Source organism: Bacillus rossius, chromosome 1, assembly GCF_032445375.1.
Source record: "Bacillus rossius redtenbacheri isolate Brsri chromosome 1, Brsri_v3, whole genome shotgun sequence".
Classification (NCBI taxonomy): domain Eukaryota; kingdom Metazoa; phylum Arthropoda; class Insecta; order Phasmatodea; family Bacillidae; genus Bacillus; species Bacillus rossius.
Genome location: NC_086330.1, coordinates 113,377,454 through 113,393,570, shown reverse-complemented (window position 1 = coordinate 113,393,570; position 16,117 = coordinate 113,377,454). Strand labels below are relative to the sequence as shown.

The 16,117-nt window shown below is 34.3% G+C and overlaps 1 protein-coding gene across 5 annotated transcripts in view; it reads left to right on the top strand.

Moving 5' to 3' along the window:
- LOC134542374 (centromere protein I-like) overlaps positions 1 to 16,117 on the top strand; it is a 111,025-nt gene that overhangs the window by 41,007 nt on the left and 53,901 nt on the right. For all 5 annotated transcript variants that reach the window (XR_010076791.1, XR_010076792.1, XR_010076790.1 and 2 more), the window contains exons 7-11: positions 3,041 to 3,147; positions 6,749 to 6,903; positions 7,141 to 7,341; positions 7,954 to 8,060; positions 9,976 to 10,167. Coding sequence is in view for 2 of the 5 variants with exons in the window: in XM_063386559.1 (XP_063242629.1) it covers positions 3,041 to 3,147; positions 6,749 to 6,903; positions 7,141 to 7,341; positions 7,954 to 8,060; positions 9,976 to 10,167 (762 nt within the window). In the remaining 3 variants the exon portion in view is untranslated. The remainder of the gene's footprint in view (positions 1 to 3,040; positions 3,148 to 6,748; positions 6,904 to 7,140; positions 7,342 to 7,953; positions 8,061 to 9,975; positions 10,168 to 16,117) is intronic.

The window sequence follows — 16,117 nt, the reverse complement described above, 5'->3', positions numbered from 1 at the left end:
GAAACCCAATTTCTTCATCAAAATATATCCTTACAGAATTATTTGTACACCCAGAGTAAGGCTACAGTAATTAACTTTGACATCGTCCCGGGCTGCACCCTTCTGAGCCCGATGTGCCACCACCTCCCCCCTTACACGCTGCGAACACCCTCCTTCCACCACCACCCTCTACGACCCTGGCATTTAACCGCCCGCTGAAGTGTGTGTGTGTCGGCCCGCGCCCACCGATGTGACGTCAGTGCTCCGCTCCCGAAAGTTGCCGAGCGAGGACGAACGGTAAGTGAGTTGCGAGCGCTGCGAGAGGAAGGAGCTTCATGCACCTGTCATCGTTTTCGGAGCTTGTGAGTGATACAGGGGGAAACGGGCCTCGCCACACACGGGCTATCTTACGGCCCTGAGAACAGAGTAGCCGGGTCCACATGCCCGTTATACATGTGGTGGCACCCTAAACTTCGACATACACTTCAACCCCCATTGCGGTAGCAACTTATAGAATTTTTCAACACCCATTCTTGGTACGTATACAAATTCAAAATAATATTTACAATACTAGCATTATACAGTCGTTGGCCTACCCTGAAAATGTCTTTTGGTCAATGAAAGGAGATAATCTTCGAAGCTCCTGGGAGAGACGTTCCTGTCACCGGATTATGCTGAGCTCTTGGCTGAATCCTTCTTTCTGTGCTTTGGCAACCCAAATTTTCTCAAGTCTGTGTGCAGTTATGTTCAAGTAGTAGCAAGTACGCTGTCACATACAGCAGCGTCTTGAAATCACCATATCTGAGAAGTAGTGCCTGCAAGGGATCATCTTTCACGGTAGCAGTGATTGCTTTAGCCCGCATCTCAAACTCCGCAGACTCAACTTTATAACCTTCTGGCTTTGGCAAGAGACTGGAAGGCCACTGTTAAGTAGGGTCTACCTACCAGGTAGGTCGAGTCCACCAGAGGGGATGTGTTGCTAAACTTAAGGGATACAACCTAAGGAAGGCGAATCAGGCAGATTGTCTTTTGTGTGAATATGATGCCACCAGTGAGGGTTAATATTTTTCTGTACTTCTGTGACCCCCGATTGGTATCAAAAGTCTTCCACCGTGAGGTGAGGAAGCAATCCAAGTGAGTGCTACTGTGGAGTCTAATCATGCAACCATGCAATCAGCAGGAAGGTTACAGCTTGTGAGGATAAATGAAAGTGTTTATGACAACAGTACTGCACCGCACAATTCCAATCTAAGCACTGATATCCTCTTCAATGGTGCAACCTTGATTTTGCCATCACCAAACCCACAGTGATCTTACCCACAATATTGATTGCATGACAAAAGACCACAGCAGCATAACCACTTTCACTGGCATAGCAAAAACTGTGAAACTCATAATTCATGGTGTTGGCCAAAGTTATTCGACGAGGTATGTAAATACCTCCAATGCACTGAAGGTGACAACATTACACCCACTTTCATCACGACTGACAGTTTTCCCATACTCTAGCTCACAGTTTGCATCTTTTGGCGAACTTAATGCTACCTGTCAGAGCTTGAAGTGAGAGAGAATGACGTAACTGGAGCTGACGTCCTGCTTATGACCTTGCCCAACAGGATCCATCAAAACATCGAGCTCATGGTGATGAGAGACCCAACATCCCCTTCAAGTCTTTGGCTCATCACTACATAGGGATACACATCAGCACCAAGCAACATATCCATAGGTCCTGGGGTAGCAAATGTAGGGTGCAAGGTGTAAATAGTCAATGTACTCACATTGTTATTATTGTTGTTATTATTGGTGATACGTGGTGAAAAAAATGCAACAAGACAGAGCTGCTGTGTACTCTTCTTCACCTGTTTGACAGAACATGATATAACACACTTGGCAACATTTAAAGGCCTTGTACAGGCATGGTTACCCTGGTTTATGTTCTGTGATGAAGCTGGCCTGACTTGCTAAATCTAGCAATTCCCGATCCTTACGGAATGATCCTGTAGAGTCCTGAACCTCTACAATAGCAGTTGATAGCAACACTGTTGTTGATGTTGACCGCAATGCTGTCAAGGAGGTCAGTTGATAGTCTGACCATCACAAAATCCTTAAGGCACAATAGGACAAGGCTGTAAGTAACTTAAAATTGTTGAAATGGTCTCACACAATTTAAAAATACAAAACACTGTTGCACCATTGAATACTGTTCCAAAAACAAAAAATGTCAAATATTTTAACAACAATTTTAATTTACAAATTCTTTAAACATACTTACACATCATTATTGGATTTGGTTTGTTAAAGAAATCTTGTTACCTAGAAACTGTAAATCGCCATATATATATATGTAATAAAGACTTTCATATCTTTGCGAAGTCACCTAGAAACTGTATATATATATATATATGGCGATTTACAGTTTCTAGGTGACTTCGCAAAGATATGAAAGTCTTTATTACAACTTACAAGTAACTCTTTAAGATTTCTTTAACAAACCAAATCCAATAATGATGTGTATATAAATGGGATATATATATAAATGGTAACTTAACTGTTTGCTGGTGTGCTGTGTGTGTGGTGTATGTAAATGTTTTGCAGATAAGCAATGACAACAAGAGTGGACAGTTTGGTAAAAAGCATAAAGATTTACAAACCTTACCAACTGTAAAACAAATATTTGGAATTCATTGCTCATTGCTTCTTTGCTTTACAAAATGATTGGTGAAACATATCCTCATAAGTTTGTTTTTTAAACAATTTAAACTTGTTCAGTTAAAGTTTAAATTAACAAATAAAATATTTAAAATAAAGCTTTATTTAGAAGAAAAAAGTGATAAATAGAAAAATCTGAAATAAGTGCTGAAATTAGTGTTATTATTAGCATTATGGCATGGGTTTTATTCTACCCATATATAATTGACTAGCTAAATTTTTCCGTTCTTAAACAATCTTAGTTTGAAATTAATATGAATTTATTATGCTACATATCTTGTTTTTCATGAATATTCATGCATTCTCAAGGTTCTGTATAAGTGAAGATGAATATTTTTCCTTCTGTTACTAGAAGAAAAGAAAATTTTGCAGAGAGTTGATCCCCCCTGTTGACTATGTCAACATTGGACCCAGCATGTATCAGGATAAAACAACTCATTACGTGCTGAAATATTCTAGGTAAGATTATTTATTAATTTTTAGTGCTAGCTAACATACATTAAGATAACTAAATGTATTTGTGAATTGTAATTTGCTTTGATAGACATGTGACAATGTTTAGTGAAATACAGCACTGGTATGGTACAGTTAATAAACAAACTTGTCATTGAATATGAGACCTTTACTTATATTTGTACTATTTGTGTTGTGCGCTTTATATGTGTATGGATATGTTTTCTCACCTCTTATTTCTATAACTTTGCCTATGCTTAGTCAGATTGTGTTAAAGATTTCATACCTTAAAATTTAAAAGTTTATCATTTTATTGTTTTGACATTTGTGTATTTGGTTTAAATTCATTTGGAAATACTAGTACATCATGAAGGCATTAATTATTTTTTTGAAGTAACTTCCAAAATGTGCATTGCATGAAAAAAGTTATAATCCATAAGTTATTTAAAAATTTTCATAAGAATAATTAAAAACTGTTGTGGATTCAGCTATTAAATTTTTGAAGTGAAAACTTCTTTAGCTGTGTTGAGCTATTTTTGGTAGGGGCAAAACTTTAGGGTTCGCGTCACCGACATGCTAGTGATGTCATGCGCCACACTGGCGAATCGCAGCGGCCTTGTGCACTAATACATTGTATATACTTGACTGTATCATGTGCGTGTTGGACTCTTTTGACGTGACGTCTAATAAATCGATGAACGCCGGCTGCACGCACGAAAAAGTGTCCCACTATGGATGTGTTCTGTTTGCTCATTGTATGCATGCGTGGCATCTCTCTTCATGCTCATTGTACGCATGCGTGGCATCTCTCTTCCACTCGATTGGAACAACCATCATATTTTCGTCGTTTGAATTATTAATATTATGTAATTTAACGATCGTCCACCGACTTTCAGCACAATCGGTACGGTTATTTAAAAGTAATGTTGAAAATTCAAATACGTTTTGAACCAACAATGGTGTTTTACAGTTACACATAATAATTCAAATTACACCCGGGATCTTTTGCACAATGTTTTAAAAAATATTGTAACACATTATAAATAATTTTGGTGTATTTAGGATGCGTATTTGTTATAAAATCGTGTTAATATTACACCCCTACCGTGAACAAAGTTTTTATAAATATTTATATATATATATAACATTTGAAACTACATTATCTTAGTATGGCCTCGTGGGCGTGTGGTTAGCGTACTTAACTCATAAACTAAAGGTTGTCGGTTCGAAACTCAGCAGTTGCAAAATTTTTTTTGTACTTGTAAAAATAAATATGGCGCATGCAACAAGTAATAAATATATTTGAATTAATGAATGCAAATAAAAGTAAATTTATTAATTCAATTGCACATTTCATTTCACTCCTTTGTATCCATACAAAATAGTGATAATTCAATAAAAATGATTCAATTTTATTCATAAAAGTATGCAGAGGTAGATTTTATCATGCCAAATATAGAAAAATTAAAAAAAAATTCTTCCTCAAAGAATATAATATTTTTAATGCCTAAATGGTTTGGTTGCAAAAACCTATTACGGCTTAGTCTCAGGCCAAATATGATATTTCCTTTTCTTCTGGATCAATAATTTCATCTGTTTTGTTATGATGTTGTCACGTTAAACTATCGTCCGTAAACCGACTTTACAGACAACCAATTTTCTGGATGGGTAAAATCTTGTGAGTTCGCATCACCGACATGCTGTTGTAGCAGTAAGTGAAGTTAATTTGACCATGTGAATACATGACCTAGGTCTGACATCACTGGTAAGTAGCTATGGAATGAATTTTTACATACCACTGACATCTGTTGTGACTAAAAAATGATGTAAGGATAAATGATATCATGCTGACATCGTACTGATATAATACCAAAATCATTTTCTTTCGTACATTTGACGTAGAAATGATGTTATATTACACATTTAAAAATAAAGTTTTAAGTTTTCACTTCTGTTGACAGTCCCCATGACTGGCTATTTTTTTTAGTATGATATGGTTGATGTGGCTGGTTTTTTTTTTTAAAGTGGATAGATGTTAGAATTAATGGGCGCCACCGTGCATAGGGGCACGGACCCGGTAGAGACACTCAATCTGGTGTCGTGACGTCGCCAGTTTGAGGCGTGACTCGTATCCCCTTTCCCTGCACCTGGTCCGCTCTCAGCATTGGGCACGCCATACTCGGCTACCACGGCATCCCAGATGCTACTGAGGGCCTATACGCACACACGCGGTCAGGCGAAAGAAGTGAACACGAGGTAGGCGAGGTTGATATTTATTGCACGGTGCTCGGAACACGTCACTCATACAATTCTTATAATACAAAAATTAAACTGTAAAAAGCCTTTCGGCACTTCCGGCTTACGGATATTTCAAACCACCTTGTGGCTGAACAATAGAATTGCATTGGTGACAAAGTCCATCGGGTGGATATGAACGTAATTAAATTAAGCAGTCTTGGCTTTGAGGATACAGGCAAGCTATTGAAATTAATTTAACAAAAAGCCAGAATTACTAAGATGAAGTCCTCTGAGTGCTGGAAGCATCCTACCTCGGGCGGTGATGTGAAGCGACTGGGGAGAGACATGGCTGCCGAGGTGGTTCATAGTACTATCGTGCCAAAAATCAAGTAACATTAGGAAAAACTAATTCGCGCTGCTGATAGGCGTACATTCACAACGGAATATTTCCCTTAAAATTACAAGACAATTAATTAATTCTTAAAACCATTTTAACAATTTACATAGCAATTATAACTCAATTAATAAAATAGGATGTGAACTTCTGCTTTCCGAGTCTGTTATTATTAAAAGGTACTTAAATATAATTTCTTATGAAACATGGAAAAACATGAAAACTCATGATGAAAGAAAAAGTTACAATACTTATTATTAATGCAAAGAAAAAAGCTTATAATATTAATAGCACTGACTTGACCGAGTTATCTTGTGGTTGTTCATGGCACACTCACACACGCACACATGCATGTCGCCGGCTGGGAGTTCATATGCCATAAGGGGAGGTATTGGGAGGGGTGGTCATCTATCGGGCTCTGTGGGTCTAGCTCTGGACTATGTCAATATGTTTGCTCAAATAATTTTAATAAAATTTGCTATTTAGTTTTTAAAATATATTTTCAATAAAAGTTAACTTTGTTTTGGCTCTCGGTTGCTTTTATTTTTGTCTTAAATTAATTAATATGCAATATCAAAACATGTTTCATTTATAAACTTATTATACAGCTAAAAGTTTAGATTTATGATTCTATATAAATATATATTCTACATTTGATTAGTATTTGAACCGTTTGCCTTACTTGGATACTATATATTACTAATTGTGAATTTTTTAGTTGATTTATTGGATTATATTTTAGTAGCTAATATATTTTTATCTTTAACTACAAAGTATAATAAATATTGGTTGTAAAACACCTCACTGTAGTCCTAAATTACATTGTGAAGTCCTAAATTACTGAGTTAATTTTAAGTCCTGTCACTTGGGTAGTATTAAATAATCACACAGTTTCACACATTTCATACAATATTCTTGAATAAATGAGAAAAATGGTTGTAGCTTGATGGGTATTGTGTGTTTTTGCATGGGCAGTTTTGAAGAGTTGTGCAGCTATCAACTGAGCCTAGCAATGCCTAGCAACATAATGTCCCTCTTGGCCAATCACGCTGGTCGCCACATTATTGCCTTTGGGAATTTACAGCTTCAGAGCAGGTTCTCTTACTTGCTGTTCAACAAACTTTATGATGGTGAGTGTTTTTTTTTTCGGCATATTTTTTAAAAAATATTTTTTTAGAATAATTGGTATTTATTTTAGATGTATGACAAAACTAGCACACTTGGTTTTACCCTCTGTTTTGTTTTCTTGTAATTTATTTTAAATAAAAGCATACTATGTATTGAAAGTACGACCATGCTTAAAAGTTAAGACTTTAATCTTATTTCATCATGGATGTAGACTTTAGTTGCATTGAATGATTTTACAGTACTCATCTTAAAAGCACAATATTCCACGGAAGAAATTGAAGAATGCCTGAGTTATTTGGTCAATCTGCAGGAGTACATGCAGCAAGGCGTCCCAATTGTGTCCAAGGTGCTATCAGAGTACATCATCTTGTGGGATGGGGCAGAGTTCCAGGATCTCATCTTCTGTCTCCTGGAATGGGTCGCCATAAAGTCGTATGAAGGTGGATTCACGTAAAATTATAATTATTTGTTAGTGAACAATTCAGAAAGTAATTATTAGTGTGTGTGATGAAATGACTTTCCCTCTAAGCTGCAGCAATGTTTAAGTTGAACCATGAGGTTAGTTGTAGGTGCCCTTAATATTCTAGCAGCATCAAGCTTTCTTATAGGTTGAGAATTTTAAAGGTGTTCACTAAACCTTTAATAATTATTACAATATAAATAATGTTGATCACTCGTATACAAATAACGTTAAATTAAGAAATATTCAGTATAATCGGAAGTTGGTTGTACTTATTAATGAAAACAAAAATTGTTCAGCTGTTACTCAAGTTTATTTATAAAGTGTTTTTAATAAATAATATGTATTAATTTATAAATGTGTTCGGTGATCAGGCCAAGAATCCTCACCCACTGTTGAGGCATGTATGTTTTTAAATATCTACTGTACTCTATTAGAGTGCAAGTTCATAATAATTATTCTTCAGATTTTTTAATGTTTGATCTATTTAATCTTCTGCTCAATCCTACTTCTCATAAACAGCTGTACGTAACATGGACAAAGAATATTTTGTTGTTTTTTTGAGTAATTGACATTTTTTTTTGGCTTACAGATCTTTATGACTGTGTTCTTCATCATTTACGAAACTCATTCCTTTTGATGGATGGTGATCAAAGATGTGCTATGATCAGAATGTTTCGCCGACTTGTGACTAACATGGTAAATTTGCTTCAATTATCATATTGAAAAAATGTTATTATATGTATGGTAATGTTTCTGTGCATGTTAAACATTTAGGAAAATTCAAGCTGCCTTTATATTTGTTTTTTGCTTTGAAATACATACCTTATGCTGTCGACAAATATTAAAATATTAGTCCTCAAGTTGCTTTATATATATATTTTTACATTAATGTGAATACAGTATTAATGGTTGAAGATATTTTGCTTATAATTTTATATTTAATAAGATATTTGAAACGGTATTTATCAAAAAAATATTTTTTTTGTGTGTTGATCTGAATTCTGAATGAAACTTCATTAAGGTGAATTTCACATTATAATGGAAAAATACAGTTAGGTCTACTTCTTCCTTATTGTGAGGTACACGACCTACTGTACATTTCACAAATCATTTAAATGTCAACCATGGGATATATATTTTTTGTAATATTTCAGCATTTGATGAAAAAACATTTATACATACATACATACACACACACACACACACATACACAGTAGAATCGCGTTATAGCGAGCACGGTAATAGCGAGAACACGGCTATAACGAGGTATTTTTGAGGAATTTACGGCGTGGTCGCTTGAAGCGCGCTTTTGTTATTTGTCTGCTTTATCTCCACCCCTCTCGCTCGCCACTAGACATCTTGCCATTGACACCTGTCACATTCTTCAGCCGTGCAGTCGCCACCTAAGTGCGTGGCTTTAAAAATAGAATCCCATCCTTTCTTTCATCAAACTTCCGTTAGTTATCTGTGCCGTGTGTAGACAAAGTTTGAGATTGGAACAGAAACAACGTAAGAAAGTATTATTTACAAATTAGAAATATGTATGTTTTTGTTTTTATAATCACGTATTTTCACGTTTTTTTGGTTGTTATCTTAAAAGAGATAATATTAAAAAGCCGCTCTAATGAGATTTAATTGTTTCTTGGTTAACAAAAACTATTAATTATCAAATATTGTTAATTGTTTATATTCTATTTATTATTATTTACGCGACGTCATACTGTACGCGTACGCAATACGACTGGATTTGTTGCTGCAACATAACATAGCATGTTATGCGGTATCAGAAGTAACGAGTAACGTAACGATAGTAACGAGTACTAATTGTTATAGTAACGAATACATACGGGTACACATTTTTTCGTTACTTTTACACCTCTAGTAGGCACTACCATATTTATTTCCGAATCGCTAGGGCAGTTTTCTTGTAACTTTTGTTTCGGTCAGTTGTTGTGGTATCTGTCCGGGAAAGGGGTGGTGATGGTTTGAGTTTAATCCCAAATTTATTTTCTAAAAAAGTTGACAGGTTTCTTTAAATGAAAAAAGTATAGTTTTCCAGCGACTATTACGTTTGAGGCGTACGTGAGTTGCTGCAGCCGCACTCCTGCTTTTTGTAAGGAATTAAATCGTCGCGCTACACTAGCACCACCTGTTAACAACATCCCGAACCAACATGGCCGCTAGCAGACAGCCCGCGTCAATAGATAGCAGGACAATGCTGTGTCGGCCGCGGGCCAAGATGCTATACTTACGTGGCGTGGCAGGGTATTCTGGTTATTTTGACGCAATCGGTGATCGCATCCGTACTTATGGGGTATCGTTTTAAAGAGAATTCACACATCTGCTCACAGAAATTAAGATTTCGTTAATATTACCTGTTATTGTCCAATTATGCAGGTTTAAACACAATTTGTATGCTATTTTTGGTTAATTTTTATTTTTTGGGGGACAAAATTTGTCCAATTCGGTTATAGCGAGGACACGGTTATAGCGAGGATCAAACCCGGAACCGTGACACCTCGCTATAACGGGACTCTAGTGTATGTGTGTGTGTATGTATGTATGTATATTTTAACAAATGCTAAAAATGCATATCTCATTTTTGTTTCAGTATATGAGCATTCTGTACAGAAATCGTCAGTCATTTGAGAAACCTTTCTTGACGTGTCATGAAGAGTGGAATGCGGCGTCAATTCTCGAGAAAGTGGTCTCATTTGTGCACGAAGAGCTCATAGTGTTGGGATTTTCTCAATTTTTTGATGACTACCTATTTGTAGAAGAAGTTCTTACCTTCTGTGAAACCGTGAGTAACCTCCATTAATAGTTAATAATTTTCTCTGTATGTGAGACAAGACAGAGCTTAAAGTTACTACTCTCTCATGACAGGTCATCTTATGTGTCTACACTTGTGCTGCTTTTGCATGAAGGAGGTGGGGAAGATCTAGAAATTGCTTAACTAATTTTAGCTTTATTTTTACCTTGTAACTACACTTAAAACCTCCACTTGTTGGTTTTCTGTATCTGTCGAACTTTACGTAATATGAGTTTTTTTTTCCCATGCTGCAGAATTTAGAAACAAGGTAGGTTAAACCTAGTATACCTATTTTTGTTTATAAAACTGTTCATTGACAAGTTTTAGGCTCCAAACCTACCCTCATCTTTCAGCTGGGATGGCAGTGGGTAAAAATAAAAGTCCTCTTGCTCTATCTATCTGATGTCCTCATCAATCAAATGCATAGCTGTAAAATCCTAGGGTGGTATTCATATTTATGTCGTGAGCAATACCTTCATCAAGAAATTATTATATGCATTCTTATTTAAGTGTTTGTTTGCCATAGACGTTGCTCGAGATTGTCTGAAGTGATCGCAAATGACGGTCGCGATGAAGACCATCTTATGATAGTCCCATATTTCTTATTTCTGAGGTGGTATTCTCCTGTCTCATAGTTGTTACTTGAGAACACCATCGTGGAAGCATGTTTCATAGTTGCTGAGACCGTGCTTAAGATCACAAATAAGACGGTCTTTGCTAAGACCACTGCAGACATGTCTCAGGCAATTGCTGGTTCAGACCGCTGTTTAGAAAATGACTGATTCTTGTGAACCTCGTATTTTTAAACTTTCATAAATCCCGTATGCTGAAGCAACATTATGTGTGTTTAGTGTTTGTTTGTGACTGGTGGTTACACTTTCAAGTGCCAAACAGACCCGTTTATTTAAATATCAATTACAGGAGTACAATGGATGTGGAAGACAATGCATTTAATGATGTTTAATGATTTTAATATCAACATCAGAAAAATTAAATCTACATTCGTAACACCCAGAATCCATTCATATAATAGTAAGAAAAAACCCTGGTATAACAAGTAGATAGTATGTAATCTCTGCCTTTACTTCCTCAGTAATGCAATGGTAAAAAAATGTGGATTGAGACCATAGGTAATGATAATCATGTGGTTGAAATCTTGTTACTGACATAATTTCAATTTTTTTTAAAATTACATAGTATTCAATAATACAAATATTACTTTAAGAAAATTTTTTAAAAATTAATTAATTTAATTGCTATAATATCTTTAAATACGTATACAACCATTGATTTGGTTATTTCATACTGGCAGGGACCGGAAAGTTACTTTTAAAAAGTAACTCAGTTACAGTTACAAATACTCCATTGGAAATGTAACCCTGTTACAACTACAAGTTACGCTACTGAAAATAAACCAGTTACAGTTACAGTTCTGAGAAAAGTAACTGTAAGTTACTTTAACAGTTACTTTGTGAAAAACTAAAAATGTGATACGTAATATTGTATAATTAAAAGCTAATAAAACATATTGTGTTTAGTAAATATATATGTTTATTTAAACTGAAAAAAATTAAATAGGTCTTAAATTTCATTGAGTAATTAGTTCACACTACAAAATTGTTCGCAGATCCACACAACAAGCACTTCACAATAAGGTTATTTTTATCACTTGACCGAACTTCGAAAAAATTAGAATATGAAGGCCACGGCAACGAAAAACCTGGACTGCTTTCTCGGCTTCTCGCTTCATTAGATTCTGTCATTGCTTTCGCGCATGTGCACAGGTAGGTTAATTAATTAAACAGCACAGCAGTAAACCCGCATGTCGCAAATATTAAATAAATGACAATCAAAATCAAAATATGAGCGCAGGCTAGCCAACAGCAGTTTTACAAGTACAAGCAATACCATCGCAAATAATATGCTTGTTGGGATTTTCGTTCTGGGATTGAAAAAATAAACAAATCGTTGTTCGTTCAATAAGAAATACATTTAAAAAATGTAACGCAAGAAGTAACGACAATTATCGTTACTTTAAGGCAGAAAAATGTAATTCAGTTACAGTTACAGTTACTGAAAACTTAAGATATTGCGTTACCACGATCGTTACCATAAAAAGTAACTGTTACAAATAACGTCGTTACTAGTAGCGCGTTACTTCCAGTCCCTGCATACTGGGTAGGCTTTCTGACATACTGTAGTCATTATGTTTTACTTATAATAAGAATAAATTATATGATCACAAATCCCTTGGGCAAGAAAAATTAATGTATATTATATTAGAAAATGAATGTTATATATTTTTGAAGAATTAACAAATACTTCATAGGAACTTAACTATAGGCCTGTTAGCCTAAATGAAAATACTAGATGTTTTCTTTCACTTAGGTTTTAAGTTTATTATGGGCACTTATACTTTCTTCAACAGTCTTTGTTTCTTTGCCTTGCTTGGTAAAATATTTGTTAGTTACAATTTGTTAGTAATCAATTTACATATTTAAAAACAGCGAATCTGAAGCATTTTGAACTCTTATGATGAAATTAACACAATTATTATTACTGTGAATCAGCTGGATGAGCTGTCTTATTAATGTAATATTAATCATAATTAAACTACATTAAAGAAAATCCAAATTCCTTTGTATCCTTTTAATTTTATATATCTAAGAAGTTTCAAATTTAGTCTCGTTAAGTCTAAAGAATTTTTTTTAATACTAAGACAACTTAGTTATTTTTTTACAAGTGATGTGTAGAAGGTATAATATAAGAAAAAATTATTCATCTCTTACATAATTTTACAAAAAAGTCTGAAATTAAAAAAAAAAATTAAAGTATTTGTTTAAATGTTTATCTTACCCCAATATGCTTTCTTTGATTGGCAAATGCGTTTGCTGGTTTTCTTTAGCTCTTTAGGTATAGCGTGTATGGAGTAATAAATTCTTTCTCCTCTTCTGCTATATAAACTATCATGCCCACTTTAATACCAATGAATGGGTATAACAGAAGTTATGGTGAAAATTTGGTATCGTGTAGTGTGAGCGTAATGTTGTTCTACAAAAAAAAAAAGTACACTGCAACAGAAGGCTTCCTGTGCCTCCATTAACCCAATTACTTGTTTGTCTGCAATATTTGACCACAGAATTGTTTCAGGTAAGTTCATTTGCTATGAAAACATTTGTCGAGGATTAAGTGCGCGATAATAAATTATTTCAAATGCAAGGTGAAACTCCTGGTTTCATTCTGGTTTGAAGGTTTTTTTTAGTTACATAATATTGTTAGCATTTGTTTTGTAATTCTTATTTTTTGGCTCATTTAATTATGTTAATTTATATATTTAGTTCTTAATGCATTTTTTATAATTGGTGATTTATTTGGAAACAGGTATAATAAAAAGTAATTGTTTAATTGGTAATACCTCATATGATCTTGAAGCTAGGAAAACTTTCAGGTTATTGTATTTTGTATGCTATAAATATTTTTTAGAGTATTATTTATATTAATTTTAGGTATAGATTATTATAACTTATATTTTATTTGACTACCTTAGTTATAAGCAGGTGCTATAAAGAAAAGTGTGCTAGAACTATTTTCTTGCGTGTGAGCTGACTGCAGTTTGGTCACGTGTGCCTCCACGCGTACGTGGCAGAGAAGGGGAGGTGTGGTGTTGACAGTTAGCCGTAGGCCGGCGTGAGTGATGCATGAGCTGCAGCCTATGCTCTGTGAATACACGTTAAAACGATGTGGTGCGTGTGTGGGGTATTTAATGCCAATCTAGCAGGTTTTGCAAAGGACCTGTGTAATCATGTTTTGGGACGATTGCTACAACAAGTGGTTCCTGCTTTTCAAGATTGACAAGTGTATGAATTTGCACTCTTCAATACTGGTTGCAGTTGGTGGCCAAGCACACCCTATGCTACATAGTGTGCTATCCTTGTAGCACTCTCAAAAGAAGAAATACTTTACAAGCTACGCATCTGAAAGTAAATGTTGGCCGCCCTTTTAATATACGCCCCTGGAAACTCAGTACTTTTAATTACCATGTCAGCCTTGAAGCATTTGTGGTTTTCACGCAGCATACTAGTGAGAAACGGAACAAAACTCCCTCACAAATGAATTGACTTAAATTTAGCAAGAAATAGATGCCGTCATCCTTCCGACCTGTTAAAATATTTTTTTTTTGCTGGAAGTAATGAAATTTTTGGCACACAAAATTTGAAATGACTTTGTTAAGAAATTGTGTAGTTTTGACCCAGACTTAACCTTTAATGTTAAGTATTTTTATAGGTAGTCGTAATTTATATAGTTGTTATTTTTTATATTTTTGTAGTCATTATTTTTATACGTAATTTTAGGATATTTGAATGCGATGTTTTCTACTTTATTTTTATAGGGTTAAGCAAAACCATTCTTATTACCCCCTATAAGAGATAGTAAATCATTAAAAGAAAATTTGGAAATTTTTTTTATTGCTATTGCCTATCCATACTTACCAGTTTGCTCTGATAATATACTTTAAACTATAATTTATTGCATTTAGGTATAATTTTGCTGGCACCCTCCTAAAGGTGAGAGCTACTTGTTTTGATTTATGTGGCATTAATATTGTTCATGGGTGCACAGATTTGCTTAACGTATCTCCCCACAGGGTGCTGGGGTTGTTGTCACTGGGCCAGAGCAAGGGTTGTGGTAGCAAAGGTTTAAGGTAGATTTATAAGAAAAAACTGCCTATTGTAGCTGTTACCACGGTACGACATCGGAGGAAAGGTTTTTAAAAAACAGTAACTTCTCTATAACTCCCTTAATAAAATAAATATTTAATATTTATGAAGTTGTTACATCTTGTTAGAGCAATACCAAATCATTTTTCAAAATACATTTTTAATATGATCAATTGCAACTGCAAGGGGTGGAATAAAAACAGGAGTTAAAGGAAAAATAAATTTTTAACTTCCTTCACTATTATATCTGTTACAATGTGTTGTAAATCTTCAAATAGTATCGAAAACATTTTTCTGAAACAATTTTTGATGAGACAAACCATTACTGCAAGGGATTAGAATAAACAAGGACTGGAATAGGAAGACAGTAACTTCCATACCAGGTACACTATTGAATCTATTCTTAATAATTTCTTAACTTTTTTAATTTGATGTTAAACACTTTTGTTAAAAATAAATTTTGGCACAACTTATCATTATTGCAAGGGGTGGAAATATTTAAACGAAAAAAAAATCGTAATTCTATCAAATGCCATTACAATTTATTGCAAAAATACTCAATACTATCTAAAACATTGGCCTGAACAATTTTTGATGAGATGAACTATTACTGCAGTAGGTTGAAATAACAAAAGGGTTTTAAAAAATTCAAAACTTCCTTACTACGTAGCGTACACTATTGGATTTATTAAAACTTATAAAACATAAATTTTTTAATTCTTAATTTAAAAAAAAATTTTACTGTGTAGGTAAATGTGATATTTTTATTAAATATTTATGGTACTTTATCCTGAAGCAGAGTGAAATTTCCACAAAAAAAAATACAAAGAGCAGTTTTTCAATTTTTTCTCTTCCTGAAATGTTTTTTTTTTTTATCATTTTGTAAAGGCACATTGGATTTAAATAAGCAGTTAATCAGTATTAACCTTAGGTTATGTTAGTGTATTTACACTAGAAAAATGGTGTTACTAAGTTAAGGGCGTGGTTGACAAAATTGCAAGAAATTCTGAGCACATTTGGGTGGCTGTAATAATCATATTTAATAAGAAATAAAAAACATAATACTGACAAATTAAAAAAGAATGCTTTCTTTCCACACACACCATAGTTAGAAAAAATAAATGACCCACATTCTGTAATAAAGTTAATAATAATACTACCTCTTTACAATACTTTTGGAATTAAGTGGTTTAGTGTTCATTTTGCCTAAAAATTGTTAGATG